Source organism: Martes martes (genome assembly GCF_963455335.1).
Source record: "Martes martes genome assembly, chromosome: 2".
Classification (NCBI taxonomy): Eukaryota; Metazoa; Chordata; class Mammalia; order Carnivora; family Mustelidae; genus Martes; species Martes martes.
In genome coordinates, this window is record NC_137889.1 from 59,674,993 (window position 1) to 59,695,125 (window position 20,133).

At 46.9% G+C, this 20,133-nt stretch overlaps 1 protein-coding gene across 2 annotated transcripts in view; it reads right to left on the bottom strand.

The window, feature by feature from the left end:
* PTK2B (protein tyrosine kinase 2 beta) overlaps window positions 1-20,133 on the bottom strand; it is a gene marked incomplete at its 5' end in the record, with an annotated part of 60,640 nt that overhangs the window by 21,474 nt on the left and 19,033 nt on the right. For both annotated transcript variants that reach the window (XM_080796648.1, XM_080796647.1), the window contains 12 exons: window positions 404-454; window positions 1,167-1,213; window positions 1,670-1,709; window positions 2,255-2,372; window positions 3,095-3,196; window positions 3,789-3,863; window positions 4,275-4,415; window positions 4,862-4,916; window positions 5,128-5,190; window positions 6,289-6,368; window positions 7,551-7,638; window positions 8,161-8,339. In XM_080796648.1, coding sequence (XP_080652774.1) covers window positions 404-454; window positions 1,167-1,213; window positions 1,670-1,709; window positions 2,255-2,372; window positions 3,095-3,196; window positions 3,789-3,863; window positions 4,275-4,415; window positions 4,862-4,916; window positions 5,128-5,190; window positions 6,289-6,368; window positions 7,551-7,638; window positions 8,161-8,339 — 1,039 coding nt within the window. The remainder of the gene's footprint in view (window positions 1-403; window positions 455-1,166; window positions 1,214-1,669; window positions 1,710-2,254; window positions 2,373-3,094; window positions 3,197-3,788; window positions 3,864-4,274; window positions 4,416-4,861; window positions 4,917-5,127; window positions 5,191-6,288; window positions 6,369-7,550; window positions 7,639-8,160; window positions 8,340-20,133) is intronic.

Consider the following 20,133-nt stretch of genomic DNA (forward strand, 5'->3'; position numbering starts at 1 on the left):
GTGCCAGGCTCTGCTCCCCTCCTACCCAGGCACCACCAGACCCCTCAACAACATCTCAGCTAATATCTAAGAGTTGGCCTGGAGAAGGGGTTCTAGAAGTTTCCATCGTCTCAGACCTGGGGGAAAACCATCACCCTGTTCCCTCGGAAGGCCGGGTCTCACATCCAAACTCTTAGGATCCCCCCCCACAGCACAGGCACACAAAAGGTCCATAGTGTGGGGATAAAAGAAGGGTCTCAGTTTTCAAATCAAAGGTGGTTTGCTTCGGTTTGTCCCTGTCTGAGGCACACGTGGGAGAGGACGAAGGAAGGAAACAAAGTCCCCCCAGGGTGTCACAGGTGTCCCCACAATGTCACTTCATAGAGCCCTAGCTGTGGCCATCGTGGTGGGGCCAGAGGTCTACCTCCGGGCCTTCGCAGGGTCTCATCGGGAATCTCAGCATAGATGTCTGATTCTGGAATGACAGAAAGAGAACATCCTATGGGTAAGATGCCTCAGTGGGTGCTTCTAGGAACTGGGCATGGGGCTCCCACATGCAGGCCAGCAAAACCAAGCCTGATGTCCCGGGAGAGGAGTGGGGAGTGCGGGGGGAGCCAGACAAGAACAGGGCTCCCATCCCACATTCTGGCGTGGCCACAGAGCCTAGGGCACCTTGACTGGAATTCCTGCTCGCTACCACCTGGTTGCATCATTTAGGGAAAGTTCCTTAGTCTCCCTTAACCTCAGTTTTTCTTTCTGTGAAGTGAATGTTTCCAGGGAATGTCATAAAGATCAAATAAAAGAATTCCTATTATATATTTGACCCTGCTGTGGACTGAATGTTTGTATCTCCCCCACATTTCTATGTGGAAATCCCAGCGCCCCCTACCCCCCCACCCCGTGAAGGTATCTGGAGGCCTGTCCTCTTGGGGTATGTGATTAGGGTTAGATGAGGTCAGGAGTAGGGCGCCCCCTGACTGTGGTGTTTGTTAGGGTGGCCCAAGCTCAGACAAACATGGCACCCAGCATTATAACTGGCGAATACACGTTAGCTATTAGGATTAATGACGATTTAAGCTGTCACAGCGAAGCCACAGGGGAAATCTGTATTTGCATAGCTTTGAGGGCATCCTTGACAACGGCACAAGAGCAGGCAGAAGGGAGACTCTGGACACGGGCAGGCTTACCTATGCTGCAGCTCTCTGAGAGGTGGGGCCGCTGGGCCTCTAGGTTGCTGTAGGAGGAGACGAGAGGGCAGGAGCCTGGTGAACTCAGAGCCTGGCAGTGTGGCCCGGGATGGCCTTGGCAGCCCACCCTCTCCCACCCGCCTCTCCTGGAGGCCAGCTGCCCTGGTACCCCTGCCTGCCCCAGGGAGGAACACACAGTCCCGATGATACCAGCCTGGGAGCACAGCCCATGCTGCCAAGGGGCAGGGAAGAGGGGACAGCAGCCATTCTCCCTAAGATGAGGCCAGATGGCATTAGGACATGGGACTACCCTTGCAGGAACTGATGGGGTGAAAGTTACTGGTGAGAAATTGCCACTTGTGAAATGCCAGGGTTCCTGTGTTCTCCCCTGGGGGCCTGGAAACCAGGAACCATGGTGGTTGGGTTCCCTATTCATTCTGCCTCCTCCCAGGAAGACACAGGCTGAGTGCAGTCCTTGTTCCCCGTCTTCCTGTTGTACTCACAGCATGGGGATCTGGGGCAGGCTGTTCCGCTTCTCACCATCTGGGGAGGGGGCAGAAAGAGAGGGAGCTGGAGCCAGGGGACACAGAGTCCTGGAAGGATGGCTGACCTCACACCTCCTGTGAGCCAACACAAGGGAGACCCCCTTCCCGCTATGTATCCTCTGAAATACGGAGTGGAAGCTGGCCTGAATTAGAGTCCTCTTAGTGGAAGAAATTCTCAAGTTTCTTTCTGCCACCACCCACATGTTCCAACCTGGACCTCTGCTTCCTGATCCCATCCCCAAACAGACACATGTTAACAGGAAGGACCAGTCATGTTCTAGCACTAGCTTTGCTCTTCGTAGGGCTACAAACACCACCACTCCAGAAGCCAGTCCCCCTAGCTGCCTTCGGCTAGGGCCTGCAGCGAAGGACCCAGGACAGGTCCCCAAGGAGCACCCAAGAAGGGCTGGGCGAGCACCTGGTCCCACTTTCAGAGCCTCTTCCTTTCCATCTTGGTCAACGGTTTCGCTTCTTCCGCTCTGCCTCTGGGGGCTTGTGCCGCATCTCCCCATTGGGCCCGTGTGCCTTTGAATGGAAACTCACCTTTCTTGGGATGAATGATGAGAGAGCCTTTGTGCTCCCCCTGCAGCCGGCAGTAGCCGTCCACCAGGTCAGCCATGTTCTCGGCCTCTGCCAGAGAGGAGGTTTTGATGGACAAGGACTGCAGAGAAGAGACCAGCCAAGGATGAGACCCAAGAGCCTTGGCTAGAGTCTGCCCCACAAGACCCGAGAAGAAACTGCCTCAGAAGGGGCTGACGTCGCCATCCATCCCCAGCCTGGAATCCATCAGCGCCTGTCCTGGGGCTTGGCTTGCCTTCCCCCATGACCACCAGGGGGCGCACTTGTCATCCCTCCCCTCTGGAGACCCTAAACCCTAGGAAGGCCAGTTTCTGCTGGGACTTATTTTGGTCTCTGAGTGCATAGCACAATGCCTTGTACCCCGTAGGTGTTCCACAGGTAAGAGCAGAAACCAGGAGAAGAGGCAGTGCGCAGGGGACAGACAGATAAAAGAGGATATAGACAATCGGTTTGCTGTCTGAGTTCTATCTGATTCTTCCACCCACAAAAAGCCCACTCAGGTCCCTGGAGATGCTGTTACTGAGTCATCATTCACTTGTTCAAAGTTAGACCTCTCCTATGTACCTTGAATTAAGGGCACTTCACCCACCCTAAAAACATCCCCAACTTATTTCTTGACATTTTTAAACAGCTTTGCTTCCTGATGCATTTCCCTTACAATTTTATTGTCAACCTGGCACCTTGTCCGAGAAATAGGTGCAATTTTCTTAGCAAGATCCCCAAAGCCAGGCTGACCTAAGCAAGAAAGACTGTCCTTCGGTGGGCTGGCTGTTTCAGAGCTCCCAGGTGCCCAGAGATGCTCACCTGGGGGGCGCCTTCGATGCCCAACTGCAAAACCGCCTGGCCCTCCTCCAGGGGCAAGCACCGAATGGACCTGATCTGCTTGAATTCGGCCAGGCAGGTGGGCTGTAAGAAAGGAGGGGGCCCTTCAGACATTCCCATTCCTGGGCTGGGGCCGTGAAGATTGGTCAGTCTGGGGTTGCAAGGAAGCACTGACAGCCTCTCCGTGGGATGAAGACAGAATCAAAGACAGTGAAGGCTGAAAGCATTGTCTGGTCTAAGCTCCTCACTTTGCAGAAGAGAAGATGAGTCTAGGAATGGGGACTGGCCCGAAGTCATATGCCGCGATGGTGACAGAGCCAGGACCGGACCCAGGTCTTCTGACTCCCAGGGGAATAATTGCCCTGTCTTGCCATTACAAGAGCAACAATTTTATTTAAGCCAGAAGTACAGTGATAGTGTCCTTCTGTCTTCTCTCTCCTTCTGTCTTCTTCTCTCCCCAACCCCCCAGCCTCTGTGCAGGGGATCGTCACAGGAAAGTGAAGAACCATCTGCCCCAGGCTCCAAATACTCTCTCTAAGGCTTCTCATACCAAGGGCCTCTCTGCTCTCAGCAAGGGGCAGGAGCAACTGAAACGCAGGGAAAGGTAGGAGGCAGCAGAGAGGGGAAGACTGCTTAGCCCGGTGCTGGGTGCAGCCTGCCCCCCGCCTCCCTCTACCTTGGCATCTTGACTCGTCAGCTGGCGGATGCCCTTAGGGCCGATGACTAGGTCCACAGTAATGTTCCATCCTTGCTGGAATAAAAGGAGAGAGAAGATTGCTGCTTCAGTTCTGTCTCCTTCCCATTTCAGAAATCTGCGAAACAGCTCACTGAGTCAGACACAGGCCACTGTTTCCTGGGTCCTCCAGCTCCTTCAGTCTTAAAACCCTACCAACGGATTACCCTCCTCCCTGCCTACCCTGCCTACTCTGCCCACCTCCAAGATCTGTGGCCAAGATTTCCGCTCCCTGTCTCCGGCAAGTAGGTCAACATTGGTTGTGTTTGACGGTATGTTGGTGAGGCCCAGCTGCCCGAGGAGCTTGGCTTATGTGGGCTGCGATAAGCAAGCACACCCCTCCTTGCCCCCCATGTTAGCCTCATGGGCCTGCTCCCTGAGAGGCCTGGAATTCAGGTCAGGGAGAGAATAAAGAGGACGTGTCATTACAATGAGTTCACAGCGATAGGTCTCCTGGTCGATGTTGGCAAAGCCCGCGAGGGTGTTGAAGAACTTCATGACGCACTCCTCCTCCTTGAGCGAGGCGTACTGCTGGAATGTCTGCTGGATCATCTTCCGGAACTGCTTGGGCTGGGGGAGGGGTGGGGGGTGCCCAGTGATGAGTAGGCCCTGCTCCTCCAGGCTCTGATGCCTTCCCTGATCTCACCGAGAGCCTGTCTGCTGCCAGAGGATGGTCCTCAGGCCTTTGCCATGAAAGCAGCATCAATCTATGACTAAGACACACACCTACTGTGTCAAGGGAGGCTCACCGTAGCCCTGGCAGAGAAGCATGGGAAGTAGCATCCCCAGGCCACAAAGCTAATTGGCCCCTGATGTGGAAACAGAGCCTGGTTTCCAAATGGCCAGCCACAGAAGGGACCCACTAGGTGCTTTTAGTGGCCCTATGCCCAGATGGCCCAAGACAGCCCAGATACCCTGGCTTTCCCGAGTACCCCCAGCCCGGTGCCATTAGCTCCAGTTCTGGAGGCCAACACAAAGGGGGTCACTCTGGGCCCCTTGCCCAGTGGTTGCCTCACCTTTAAGTTCTCCTGCATCTGCTTTGGGAAAAACAGGTCCAGCCCCACTTCTTTCCTGAAAGAAGGAGGGAAAAGGTGACATTTGACTCCCCCTCAGCCCCAACTTAGGACTTTAGTCCAATCAGGAAGAGGCAAGATGGCTTGAAGACCAGGGAGATGGGTCCTGCTTGGCTCTGGTCTGGGGATGAACAAGGTAGGAAGTGAATAGGAAAAGCAGGGCAGCAAGGAAGGAAGGCAGGAGAGGCAAGGGCCAGGGTCAAACTTACTCCAAGAGCTCAAAGTTGGACTTTTTGTCAAGTGCATTGTGCGGCATGTCCTTGAAGAACCGCCTGGAGAGAGAGAAGTCATAAATAGGTTGATGGCTGGAGTGCAAGTCACCCAATGCCACACATCGGTCTAGAAGCTCTCTTTCCCCTGCCAAATGTGGTAAACAATGGGAAGGAGAACATTATGAGAATAAAAAAAAAAAGTTATTTACTAAACCATGAAGAAAAGGAAAACCCACAAATTTCATTCCTAAGAAGGGCTCCTGCCCTATGTTTTGGGAGACCCAGCTCTGGGACTGCCCAGTTTTGGGGCAGAGGAGGAAGATGGCAGTCCTATCTGTGTCCTCTAAAAATAAGTGACCCAAGGCAGCCAACACTGATTGTTGGGATGTCTAGCATTCAGTGGCTCGGGTATATGTCCCAATTCAGTGGTCCTCAATCAGGAGCAATTTGACACCTCCCTCTCTAGCCTGGAAGCCTTCGGCAATGTCTGGAAATCTTTGATTGTCACATCTGGTTAGGAGGAGGATGGTCCCACCAGCATCTAGTGTGTAGAGGCCAGGAATGCTGTTAAATATACTATAATTCACAGGATGGCCCCCCAACCAAAGAATTATCCAGCCCCAATGTCCCTAGTGCTGAGATGGAGAAATCCTGCAAGCTTTAACCAAGGAGAGAAATGTGTGGCACCTGTTTCATTCTGTATTATAAGCAACCGTGGACACACCTGTCACCTCCCGGACCAGACCCGGAAGTCTGAGGGCACCTCTGCATGGCTTGCGAATTCTATACATATTTATCGGTGCTTACTGCCACTGAGGACATAGCAGTGAACAACACAGATGGAAACCCAACATTCGAATATCTCCCAGGACCTTGCCTAGTGCTCAAAGAAACATTTACTGAATCACTGGAATGGCAGAGAGATGGAAGAAACAGGCAGCCTGGAGGCAAGAGCGGTGGCAGCCAAAGGAGGCAGGGGACCCTGACCAGAGATGCGACTGGCCCTTCTATTCTAAGGACAAGACAGTGAGCACTTCACCCTATGTCAGCCACCATTTGTCACCCCACCCCCATGGACCCACTCTTGTTTCCCAACCTGGATGCAAGACAAAGATGGCCAAGAACTCCAGTCCCTGGGGGATCCTTGAGGCCACATACCTGAGCTCCAGACAGCCTAGCTGCAGGGCCATGCCCTCGCTGACCTTGCTGGCATAGCGTTGCATGTAGTCATTCCGTAGCTGGTGAGAGGGAAAGGCCAAGGTTGAGAGTCACGCCCTCCTTCCCTGTTTCCCTGAACAGAGGCCCCAGGAGATGGTGGGGGCTTTGAATACAATCCTGCAGCCCCAAGCTGTCACTCTCTCTCTCACACACACACCCCACCATGCACAAACGTGTAGCCTCTGCATCCCTCCAGAGCCCTCTAGAATCATGCCCCCACAGGCCAAGGCCTTCTGATTTTTGGAAGCATTTCCAGACACATGCTCTCATGGCTTTATGAGGCTAGAGTTCAAATTCTCCTCTCCACTCTGAACTTTAGAGATAAAGAAACTGGAATTCAGGCATGAGCCAATCATTTATTCCATGACTTGTTGGTAAATAGTGACAGATGTCATCCACTCTACAATCAGGGTCTGGCTTTGTGTCCAGCAAACCAGGGACCAGACAGACGACAGTGGCAGCAGGCTCACACATCCTCAGTGCTCACTGTGGCCCGTCCTGTGCTAGGCACACTACCTGCATTATTACAGGCAGTGGCGTGTTACAGCAGCTCCAAACAGCCCATGAAAGCCAGGTATTAAAGCTTCTGAAGTTTTGCAAGCTGTATGATCATAGCGGTAGCTTCAAAATGCCACCCATGGTGGGGCAATATTTATATCATGGAGATTGGCACGTGCTATATATCAGAGATTCTTTTTTGCAGAGAGCTGGTTCACAAGCACAATGCTAATGATACCATTTGGCCCTCCCCACAACCCTGTAAAGTAAATATTATTCTTATCACCTCCATTTTCTAGAAAAGGAAACAGCTTCAGGCAGGTAAGTGAAGCCCTGGGAGTATCCTGGGTTAGTAGGTGGCCAAACTGGGCTAGAAACCAGGTGTGCAAGAGTCTGTGTGCTAAGACTACCCCTTCTCTTTGGAAGCACACTGTCTGCTCACCACCAGGTCTCCTGGGCAGTAAATAACCACCAGCAAAGTCCAAAAGGAGCTGTGCACATGGCGGGGGGGGGGGGTGGTGAGCCAGCCCTCAACGAGCCCTGAGAGAACTAGGGTTGGAACTGCTGACCAGGGACCAAGGCATGTTTGTCTCCACGAGAAGTTTCCTAGACTGGGACCTCCCAAATCTGGGCTTTGTCCTTCTGTCTCCCGAAGAGACGACGAGTAATAGGACCCTGGGAACAGAAAGATAAAATACTTCTACCTGTTGGTAAAAATAAAGTAGCGTTGTCCTGTCTTCTTTTAGGCTTTCCATGAAGTCCTCTGGCAAGTAGCGGATTTGAAGGTCATACCTGGGACAGGAAGTTTAGACTCTCTGGTTGACACAGGGAAGCTCGTCATGTATGGGTCTGCCCATGAGGCTGATGGCCACCCATTCAGGACGTGCTTCTTCTTTCCCTCCTCTGTGGTTGGGTGAAGGAGCGCGGAGGACCATGGAGCCCAGCAGGTGGTAGTCAACGCTAGTCCTGACTCTCCAACTCTTCCCCCTCACGGCAATTGTTTTCCTTAGGTTTGCAGATCAGCACTGGATCTGGTTCTCTATCCTCCCTGCCCTACTGTTCTTCCTTCTCCATAGTTCCAAGAGCATCCTGCCTGGGGTTGTTCCTGATATCTGACCGGTGAGTGCTATGAGCCCATGTTAGGCCTTGGCCAATACATGCATTGGAGGCTGCAAGAGGACTAGGCCTAAAATGCCACTCAGATTTTCTAGAAGATTCTTAGAAGTTGGGAAGTGCTCTGAGAAAGGAAATCCCAGGGCCTCCCCACTCCGTACTCCTCTCCCCCCATTTGAGAACCCAGGGCTCTTCTCCTACCTCCACTCGGCTTCCACATGCAGACACTCGTACTTGTCCTGCACCTCCCCCACTGTCATCTGCGGGTGCAGCCAGTGGATCTCATCTGACTTCATGTGCTTTAGCCTTAGCCCATAGCACTCAGCCAGCTGGATGTTGGGCCCGATCCGTCCGCTCATCAGGATGGAGGCGATGACATCCTAGGGAGGAGAAGAGAGAGACATGATTCAGGGATGCCCCCTGCTAGGTTCCCACAGTCCTCATGCAGTCCCTGGAAGTATGATTCTCTAGGGTGGGAGAAAATGCAGCTGAGGCAAAGAGCACAGACTCTGTGCTTCTGCAGCCCACTCCAACCAAACCGATGAATAATTAATGGGCATCCACCATGTAAAATCGCCCTCGGAATGGCTTCCGATTTAGTCAGCATAATTGAGGGTCTGTGGTAGGCACGCCAGACCTCTTGCATACATTATTATTTCATGAAATCCCATACAACACAGGGAAGTAAGTGTTACATCTCCATTTGGCTGATGATCAAACCAATGTGGGTTACACAGCTCATGGAATTAACCTGGGGTTTTGAACCCAGGTCCAGTGGACTCTGAGGATTTCTACTAGGCCAGGCTGCTTCATGGGGTGCTGGGGCTGGGCAAGCCAGAACATGAGACTCTCATTAATGGATTAAGTGGCCCTTTACACGTAAGAAGCATGGCCACAGGAAACAGAGTGTTGGGAAGAAATTGGGAAGCCTACTATTCTTGCTTTCCTGTTGGTAGAAGTCAGCCTGCCCATAGTCTGAGGCCATCATTTCCTGGCCTCAAGACAGAGCTGGATCAAGAAGAGGCCCACTGGGCAGCCACCTAGAAGCCCGTCTATAAGGTCCCACCTCATTCTGAAATCACATTAGTTTCAGTTTAATTCAGGTTTCTCGTAAGATTGCACATGTAACTGGTGAATTGAGCCCATTCCCAATGGAACAGTAAAGTACCATCAAAGGCAGATTTTTTTTTTTTTAAATTTAGTGGCTTAAAACAGCCAACTTATTTTTTTTTTAAGATTTTATTTATTTATTTGATAGACAGATCACAAGTAGGCATAGAGGCAGGCAGAGAGAGAAGGGAGGAAGCAGGCTCCCTGCTGAGCAGAGAGCCCGATACGGGGCTCGATCCCAGGACGCTGGGATCATGACCTGAGCCGAAGGCAGCGGCTTTAACCCACTGAGCCACCCAGGCGCCCCCAAAGGCAGATTTTTAAAAACTCTTCCAATTTTCACTAACAAAATGTTAAACTCATATTTAAATAGTACTATTTTTTTTAAGATTTTATTTATTTATTTGTCAGAGAGAGAGAGAGAGAGCACTGGCAGATGGAGGCAGAGGGAGAAGCAGGCTCCCTGCCGAGCAAGGAGCCTGATGCAGGACTCGATCCCAGGACGCTGAGGATCATGACCTGAGCCGAAGGCAGCTGCTTAACCAACTGAGCCACCTAGGCGTTCCTAAATAGTACTATTTTGAAGGAATGCCAAATTATTAGTCTGCTTGGGCACCCACATGCCTTGGTCCAACTCTGCCTCCTGCCAGCCCTCTTCAAATTTATGCAGTGGTAAAGCTAAATGACCCCAAGCTAAAAGATCCCTCCCCCATTAGGGAAGCAAATGACCATTAGAGCAGTCAGCTCCTACTCTGTGGGATAGATAAGGAAACTGAGACACAGAAAGCACACGGTAACAGTTGTTACAAGTCAGTGCAGGAATGAGAACTGTGGTCTTGGGATGGGGAAGAAGGCTGTGATCAATGGGACCTATAGCAAGAGGGACACAGATAAAGGGAGAGCTCACGGATGGGAAGTTGACCATTTTGTCATTATTTCCACCCGTTTCTCCTGCCATTGACCCTCTGTACTGCTCTGTCCACTCGTATGATTATATTATCCAGAGCCCCCGTGTCACTCCCGAGCCCCACCTGGAGTCCCAACCTCTGGTGTTTTTGTTTTTGTTTTTGTTTTTTTAAGATTTTATTTATTTAACAGACAGAGATCACAAGTAGGCAGAAAGGCAGGCAGAGAGAGAGAGGAGGAAGCAGGCTCCCCGCCGAGCAGAGAGCCCGATGCGGGACTCCATCCCAGGACCCTGAGATCATGACGTGAGCCGAAAGCAGCGGCTTAACCCACTGAGCCACCCAGGCACCCTCTGGTGTTTTTAAATGTAGAGCCTTCCCTGCCCCACATGAAAGTTACTGGCCTATGTCTAATTTCTCCAGGACTGGCAACCCCTGTCATTATTGGAAATTTTAAGTACACTGAAGTCGAAAGAAGAGTATAATAAATCCTAATGTACACAACACCCAGCTTCAACAATTATCAACATTCAACAATTCTTGCTTCATCCATTCTGCCCCTGACACCCAATCGCCACTCAAGTATTACCACTTTTTACAGTTCTTTTAAGGTAAAATTTATGGACATTAAAATGCACACATGTCGGGGCGCCTGGGTGGCTCAGTTGGTTAAGCGGCTGCCTTCGGCTCAGGTCATGATCCCAGCGTCCTGGGATCGAGTCCCACATCGGGCTCCTTGCTCAGCAGGGAGCCTGCTTCTCCCTCTGCCTCTGCCTGCCACTCTGTCTGCCTGTGTTCGCTCTCTCTCTCTCTCTCTGACAAATAAATAAATAAAATCTTTAAAAAAATGCACACATGTCAATTATACAGTTTGTGTGTAATCCACATGCCAGTAATTAAGATACAGAACTTTTCAAGACACTGAGAAAGTTCCCACTTATCCCTTCTCAGTCAACTCTCATGCAAATGCCCACCCCAATTCCAGGCAACCAATTTTCCTCCCACATTTGCTTAGTTTTGTCTGTTCTAGAACTTCATATGATGGAAACATTTAGTATATATAATTCATTCCCCTGTTTCTAGATAGCTGGGCCATTTCTTATTTTTTGCTACTGTGAATGAAAGTGCTATGAACATTATTGTACAGGTTTTTTGGTGTACATACGCTGTCATCTCCTCTGGACAAATACCTAGAAGTGGAAATTACTGTGTCAAAGGTAGATGTATGTTTAACTTTCTAAGAAGCTGCTACGATCATTCTGTTTAATATTTCTACTGGATATATGAGATGTTCATTACACAAAATCCTCACCAACATTTGGTGTTGGATGTCTTTTTAATATTAGTCACTTTGATGGTTATGTATGGTATCTCATTGTTCTTTTAATTTGCATCTCCCTGATGACTAACGATATTGAGCATGTTTTCATCAGGTCATTCATGTATCTTCTTTTGTGAAGTGTTTGTTCCAAACCTTTGCCCATTTTTCTGTGTTGTCTTTTTATTATTGAGTTGTAGGTGATTCTTACAGATTCTAGATCAAAGTACTTTGTATGTGTTTCATAAATACTTTTTCCAGGTCTGTACTATGCCTATTATTAACTTCCTTGTCACTTTCTTTGGTAAAGTCTTATCAAAATTTTCTTTAATGGTCAGTGCTTTCTGCATATTGTCTAAGAAATCTTTGCTTGCCTCTAAATCATGAAGCTATTCTCCTATTTTCTTTTATGAACTTTATAGTTTTCACTTTTCCTTTTAGGTCTGTGATCCATCTTGAATTAATTTTTATACATGGTGTGAGGTAGGGGTCAAAATTTATTTTTTTCTTAAAGATCTATGATTGTTCAGCAGTGGTTGTTGACTTTCATTTTCCAATTGAATTGTTTTGCTGCCTTTGTCAAAACCAATTGGCCATATAAATTTAGATTTATTTCTAGACTCTCACTCCTGATCTACTAATCTTTGTTTTTACTCTGCCACTTCCACACTGCCTGCATTACTGTAGCTTTAGAGGAGATCTTTTTTTTTCTTTTTAAGATTTTATTTATTTGATAGAAATCACAAGTAGGCAGAGAGGCAGGGAGGCAGGCAGAGAGAGAGAGGAGGAAGCAGGCTCCCTGCAGAGCAGAGAGCCTGATGTGGGGCTCGATCCCAGGACCTAGGATCACAACCTGAGCCGAAGGCAGAGGCTTTAATCCACTGAGCCACCCAGGCACCCTAGAGGAGATCTTAAAGTCAAATAGCACAAACCTTTTACAATCTCCTCTACCAGATTATTGTGCTATTCTGGGTCTCTGCACTTCCATATACATTTTTTAATCAGTTTGTCACTTTCTAGTTAAAATGCCTGCTGAATCATGATTGAGATTGTGTTAAAGCTATAGCTTATTGAGGAAGAATTGACATCTTAGAGTGGAGTCTTCCAAACCACAAACATGGTATACCTCTCCACTTAATTTTACTCTTCTTTAATTTTTCTCAACAGTGTTTTGCACTTTTCAGTGTATAGTTTTGCAGGTCTTTTGTTATATTTATTTCTAAATAGTTTATGTATTTTGATATTTCTGAAAATTTTAAAAATTAAAATTAATTTTCTATTTCAGGGTTCACTCCTTTGGTGGCTCCTCTTCTCCAGGAATTTCCTACATCTTCTGGCTGCTCAGTCAGCCCTAAATTATATCTTCTGATGCCTCAAGCCCATAAGGCTGAAGATTTCTGCCCCTCCCAACCCTCCCAGACAGGAAAGTGCCCTCAGGCAAAAAGCCAGACAGTCTGCTCTCAAGAGCAGTCTTCCCTCTAGTCTCAGCTGGTTATGGTCACTCTTTAGGGCTTTCAAGATCATCTCCTTGTTATTTTGTCCAGATTTCATCATTGTCATCTGCAGGAAGATCAGTCCAGCCAAGTGCTTCCACCATTTTTGAAGTATCCGTACAAAATAGTGAATAAATGAATAACATAAAATAAATGAATTTTAAAAATTAAATGAATGAATAAATCTGTATTTTCTGCAAATGGAAGAGAGTTAGGAGGCAGAGAGCTCCCTTTAGACCTCCACTGGTGATTCTGGTGCTTTTGTAAAGACAAAGAAAGCTTTGAAGAACAAAACCCTGATGTCCTCTTTTACTCTTTTTGTCTCTTTTTTTTTTTTTGTCTCTTTTACTTTTTCCTACTCTTAGAACACATGGTATGACCAAGGCCAAAGTTGAGAGGCAGAGGGGCTGGCAGTGGCTGCAAAGCCAGGAACAGAGTAAAGAAGGAGGTGGAGCCAGGGGTAGAGATGCTGGTGCGGTGAAGACCATGTTTACCTATAGGGGGATCCAGCAAAAGAGTAAATATATTAAAGATAATGGGAAACAGACTTCTTAGTGATGGAGAAACTACTTCAAATATGGAAAGGAGAAGGCTAGAGTGGACCCTTGGATGAGGGATTGGAATTGAAAGAATTGGTGAGGACTCATGGTTTTAGAGGGCTGGAGACAGAGAGCATGTGAGCATGCACCATTCAGAGTCTTATGTGTACTGAAAGGGCTTGAAGTCAATGACACCCAGATGGTCATTTGCAGACCAAACTTTGAGTCTTAGTTTCCAAATACCCTTCTCCACTACAATGACAGTGGGGGTGTGGGGGCTCTTGGGAGCTCAGTTGGTTAAGCATCTGACTCTGGATCTTGCCTCAGGTCATGATCTCAGGGTCTTGAGCTGGAACCAAGTGTCAGGCTCTGCACTCAGTGGGGAGTGTGCCCCTCCCCTCTGTGTGCATTCTCTCTTTCCCTCTCTCTCAAATAAATTAATAAATGTTTAAAAAAATAAAAAGAAGATCCAGGGGGCACCTGGGTGGCTCAGTGGGTTAAAGCCTCTGCCTTCGGCTCAGGTCATGATCCCAGGGTCCTGGGATCGAGCCCCACGTCGGGCTTCTGCTGAGCGGGGAGCCTGCTTTCCCCCTCTCTCTCTGCCTGCCTCTCTGCCTACTTGTGATCTCTGTCTGTCAAATAAATAAATAAAATCTTAAAAAAAAAAAAAAAAAGAAGATCCAGGTATCCTTAGAGAAATGGCTGATTCCGGGGCTGAGGCTGAGGCAAAGAAAGTACAAAATAAGCCTGGAATATATTTTTGTCCTAGAAAAAAGGGAAGTATTTAGAGAATGTTGGGATATATAACAAGGAAACAGTATTAGCTTAAAGGGGCTGGCATAGGACAGATCTGGGACACCTAAGTATAAAAATATCTAATGATAGGAATACAAAGGAAACAAACTGAGGGCTGCTGGAGGGGAATGGGGTAACTGGGTGATGGACATTAAGGAGGGCATGTGATGTCATAAACACTGGGTGTTATATAAGATTGATGAATCACTGAACTCTACCTCTGAAACTAATAGTACACTATATGTTAATTAATTGAATTTAAATGAAGAATAGTAAAAAAATAAAACTAAAAACAAAAATATATAATATAATATAATGATAGGAATGGATTACATCCCACTGAATAAAACAGAATCTGAGACAGACAAATAAATAAATGAGGCAGAAGGGACTATTCTTCATTAAAGTAGAATGCCAACTAGTAAATGTAGTAGAAGAAGGGATGGAAATGGGAAATCACCATTTGGCAACAAACAGTGTTGGTTGGTTTAGGCATGATTCATTAATGGATGACAGAGCTAGAGGGTGGAGGTCTGATGAAGAATAGGATATTGACATAGTCTCAGTGTACCTTCCCTCAGACTCTAGTCATACACACACACACACACACACACACACACACACACACCTGGCAGACGCAAATGATCAGGTTATCAAGGTTAACATCATCGGTAGGACAGGTAAACAAAGCATGCCTCCCACCTTGATGCACCAAGAAGAGTGCAGAATCATTTCTGAGATCCCTGCCAAGAGTTCCTGGCCAAGTCTAGTTATACGACCTGAGGTGACGGGTCTTTCCAGAGACCTCTAGAATAAAGGGTTGTATTCTTTTTTTTTTTTTTTTTTTTTTGTAACTGTTACCTTTTTTTTTTTTCCTGAGGTGTAATTGACATAACACTATATTAGTTTCAGGCATATAGATGATTCAGTATTTGTTCACACTGCGAAATGATCACCACAAAAGTCTAGTTACCACAATACCACACATCATTAAAAATTTTTTTTCTTGTGATCAGAATTTTTAAGATTTAATCTCTTAGTGACTTTCAAACATACAATACTATATTATGGACTATAATCATCATGCTGTATCTTATATCCTATGACTTATTTATTTATTTATTTATTTATTAAAGATTTTATTTATTTGACAGAGAGAGACATAGCTAGAGAGGGAATACAAGCAGGGGGAGTGGGAGAGGGAGAAGCAGGCTTCCTGCCGAGCAGGGAGCCCAATATGGGGCTCGATCCCAGGACACTGGGATCATGACTGAGCCGAAGGCAGAGGCTTAACCCACTGAGCCACCCAGGCGCCCCTGACTTATTTATTTTATAGCTGGAAGTTTGTACCTTTTGACCCCCTTCACCCATTCTGTCCACTCCCCACTGCATCTCCACTCTGGCAACCATCAGTCTGTTCTCTGTATCTATAAGCTTGACCTTTTGTTTTGTTTTGGTTTGTTAGATTTGTTAGATTCTACATATGAGAGAAACCATATAGTATTTGTCTTTCTCTGACTTATTTCACTCAGCATAATACACTCCAGGTCCATTCCAGGTCATTGCAAATGGCAAGATTTCATTTTTTACAGCTAAGTAATATTCCATTGTATATATATATACCACAATATTCTTCATCCATTCATCTATGGATGGACACTTGAGTTGCTTCCATATCTCAACTATTGTAAATAATGCTGCCATGAACATGGGGATGAATATATCTTTTTGAGTTAGTGTTTTCATTTTCTTCTGATAAATGCCCAGGAGTGGAATTGCTGGATCATAGGGTAGTTCTATTTTTAACTTTTTGAGGAAGCTCCATATTGTTTTGTCCAGAATGGCCGCACTAGCTTGCATTCCCGTCAATAGTGCTGTGGAGGGCAGGAGAGGGGTCCCCTTTGTTCCATCCTCTTGAAAAGGCCTGCCATCTTTCAGACCGAGGAATCTTCTGCACTGGAGGAGACCACAGAGACGGGACGACTAAATGTGGCGTATGCTTCTGGGCTAAATAGGAAAAATAGACACTGGGAAGACAGGTGGTGAAATCTGAATGGATATTCTGGTGCAAAGGCAAGTATCCCAGCAGTCCTGGCTTTCTCCTTTGGATGGCTGCAGGCTAGTTCTGTGGGAGAGTGTCCTTGTGGAGAAACAAACACTGGGGTATTTTGGGGAAGCAGTAGTGTTGTTCCAACTTGCTTTCAAATAAATCAGAAAAAGAATAATGACAATGGACATGTGTGTGTCAGAAAAGACAGAGCTACTAAATATGGCATGTGATAGATCTGAACTGAGAGAAGGACTTCCTTCTTTGTGACTTCAAACTTTTTTTTTTCTCTGTGGGAATGAGTATGCAGATACGCATACCTTTTTAAAATTTTTTTTATAAACATATAATGTATTTTTATCCCCAGGGGTACATGTCTGTGAATCGCCAGGTTTACACACTTCACTGCACTCACCATAGCACATACCCTCCCCAATGTCCATAATCCCACCCCCCTCTCCCGACCCCCCCACCTTCAGCAACCCTCAGTTTGTTTTGTGAGATTAAGAGTCACTTATGGTTTGTCTCCCTCCCGATCCCATCTTGTTTCATTTATTCTTTTCCTACCCCCCAAACCCCCCATGTTGCATCTCCACTTCCTCATATCAGGGAGATCATATGATAGCTGTCTTTCTCCGATTAACTTATTTCACTCAGCATAATACCCTCTAGTTCCATCCACGTTGTCGCAAATGGCAAGATTTCATTTTTTTTTGGTGGCTGCATAGTATTCCATTGTATATATATACCACCTCTTCTTTATCCATTCATCTGTTGATGGACATCTAGGTTCTTTCCATAGTTTGGCTATTCTGGACATTGCTGCTATAAACATTCGGGTGCATGTGCCCCTTCAGATCACTATGTTTGTATCTTTAGGGTAAATACCCAGCAGTGCAATTGCTGGGTCATAGGGTAGCTCTATTTTCAACTTTTTGAGGAACCTCCATGCTGTTTTCCAGAATGCACCAGCTTGCATTCCCACCAACAGTGTAGGAGGGTTCCCCTTTCTCCACATCCTCGCCAGCATCTGTCATTTCCGGACTTGTTAATTTTAGCCATTCTGACTGGTGTGAGGTGGTATCTCATTGTGGTTTTGATTTGTATTTCCCTGATGCTGAGTGATGTGGAACATTTTTTCATGTGTCTGTTGGCCATCTGGATGTCTTCTTTGCAGAGATGTCTGTTCATGTCCTCTGCCCATTTCTTGATTGGATTATTTGTTCTTTGGGTGTTGAGTTTGCTAAGTTCTTTATAGATTTTGGACACTAGCCCTTTATCTGATATGTCGTTTGCAAATATCTTCTCCCATTCTGTCAGTTGTCGTTTGGTTTTGTTAACCGTTTCCTTTGCTGTGCAAAAGCTTTTGATCTTGATGAAATTCCAATAGTTTATTTTTGCCCTTGCTTCCCTTGCCTTTGGCGATGTTCCTAGGAAGAAGTTGCTGCGGCTGAGGTTGAAGAGGTTGCTGCCTGTGTTCTCCTCAAGGATGTTGATGGATTCCTTTCTCACATTGAGGTCCTTCATCCATTTTGAGTCTATTTTCATGTGTGGTGTAAGGAAATGGTCCAATTTCATTTTTCTGCATGTGGCTGTCCAATTTTCCCAACACCATTTATTGAAGAGGCTGTCTTTTTTCCACTGGACATTCTTTCCTGCTTTGTCGAAGATTAGTTGACCATAGAGTTGAGGGTCTATTTCTGGGCTCTCTACTCTGTTCCATTGATCTATGTATCTGTTTTTGTGCCAGTACCATACTGTCTTGATGATGACAGCTTTGTAATAGAGCTTGAAGTCTGGAATTGTGATGCCACCAACTTTGGCTTTCTTTTTCAATATTCCTTTGGTATTCAAGGTCTTTTCTGGTTCCATATAAATTTTAGGATTATTTGTTCCACTTCTTTGAAAAAAATGGATGGGATTTTGATAGGGATTGCATTAAATGTGTAGATTGCTTTAGGGAGCATAGACATTTTCACAATATTTGTTCTTCCAATCCATGAGCATGGAACATTTTTCCATTTCTTTGTGTCTTCCTCAATTTCTTTCATGATTACTTTATAGTTATCTGAGTATAGATTCTTTGCCTCTTTGGTTAGGTTTATTCCTAGGTATCTTATGGTTTTGGGGACTTCAAACTTTTTAATTAAGTCCTTTTTCCCAGCTGATCTCGACCCACGGTCCCCCCACCCCCACCCCAGCGTATCTCTTAACTCAGGCAAAAGACTCTGTGGGCAAAGCATCCTTTGATGGGACGAGAAACTACCTCCTTTAAGCAATAGGACCTTCCCTGAGCCAGCCAGACCCTTAACTGACCCCAAGACAGTGATCCACTTGACCTTCACTGCCCATCTGCACAGTACCCACCCACCTTGCCCCACATTTTCCTTACATCAACCCAGAAGTATTTTCAGCACTGTGGAGGGCAGTCTGAGAGACGCTAGTCCACTGTCTTCCCAGTGTTGGCCTCTCTGAAATAAAACCCTTCCTTGTTTCGCCACCACTATTTCTCTGCCTTTGGATATTGTCAGCGGGCCGCGAAGGACCAAACCTGGTCTGTGTGGGGCCCCTGGGGCCAGGTGCTCCTGCTGTCAGGCATGCCAGCTACACAACTCCTTCGGAAATTTGTGTGAAGGCACTATGGGAGATCTTTGTACTGTACTTTCAACATTTTTTAAAGTTTGAAATAATTTCGGAATAAACAGAGAAGTTCTGGTGAGGGCGACCCCTAGGCAGACGAGAAGTAAAGGGACCACATCAAATAAATGAGTAAGATTTCTTTTAGCCCAGACAAGGTCTCACCCCTTCTCTTCCACTCACAGTCTCTGAGAGGGGCCGGACTGAATCCTGCTCTTTGCTCTGTGGTGGGTGAAACTCTCCAGGGCACAGCTTGTCTAGACATTTTCCTAGGTTGCTTTCTAAAAAGCAGCGAATTTCTATTGTAAGGGTGGTGGGGTCATTTTAGGTCCTTGGGGTAGAAATTCATTGAGGCTCTGTCCAACAGATTTTCACAGGAATTTAGATTTCATCTTGCGGTAAGGAAGAAGTTAGGTGTTTTCTAAACATAAAGTGCATTATTTGTGAGGCTGCCTGGTGCTGGCAGATTCCTATGGGGGGAGCAATTTTTCCCAGGGAACAAACCAGAAGGTCCTAGAGAGAGGCACCTCCATCAACCAACACCATCACCTCCTTGGTTACTAATGAAAGTATGTTAGATAATAAAGAACTTGGCTGGTCTTTGTCCCTGTTTCTGGGGTGGGAGCCTCTAAGCCCTTGGGATTTCCTCAGTGGTAGAGTCTTTGTGGTTCATGGTGGGCCTTTTGGACCACACCTACGTTTACGCTAATGAGGTGAGTCAAGGGGCGGGGGTGCCTAGATAGTCTCAGAATGGGGGCCCGCTTTGCTGGAAGGACCAACTGTGTGATTAGAGGTTTGGAACTTTGAGCCACATGATATTAGCCTGGTTTCCAGGGACAGGAGGAGAGCTGGAGAGTCCAATTACACAGCCAATGGTTCAACCAATCCATCCATCAACTGACTGCCTACATAACAAAACCCCAATAAAAACTCCAGGTCACATGAGCTTCCTGGTTTGTGATGCACATCAACATGCCTGGAGGGTGACGCTTAATCCTAAGGACATGTAAACTTCATGTTTGGGACCCTCTTACAGTCCATCCCATGAATCTCTTCATTTAGCTGATCCTGGTTTGCATCTTTTATAATAAAGCTGTCATCAGGATAGCACTTTCCTGAGTTCCGCAAGTCATTCTAGCAAATTGACAAACTTGGAGCAGGGTGGGAAGCAGGAACCCCCAAGTTGGTAGCCAGTCTGTCCAAAGTACAGGTGGTCTGGGAAGCCGGGAGCTTGTGACTGGGTTTTGAGGAGGGGTGTCTGGTGGGGGCGCCGGGCTTTCAACCTGCCAAGTCTGTGCCAGGTCCAGAATTGCCTCGTGTCAAAACTGCA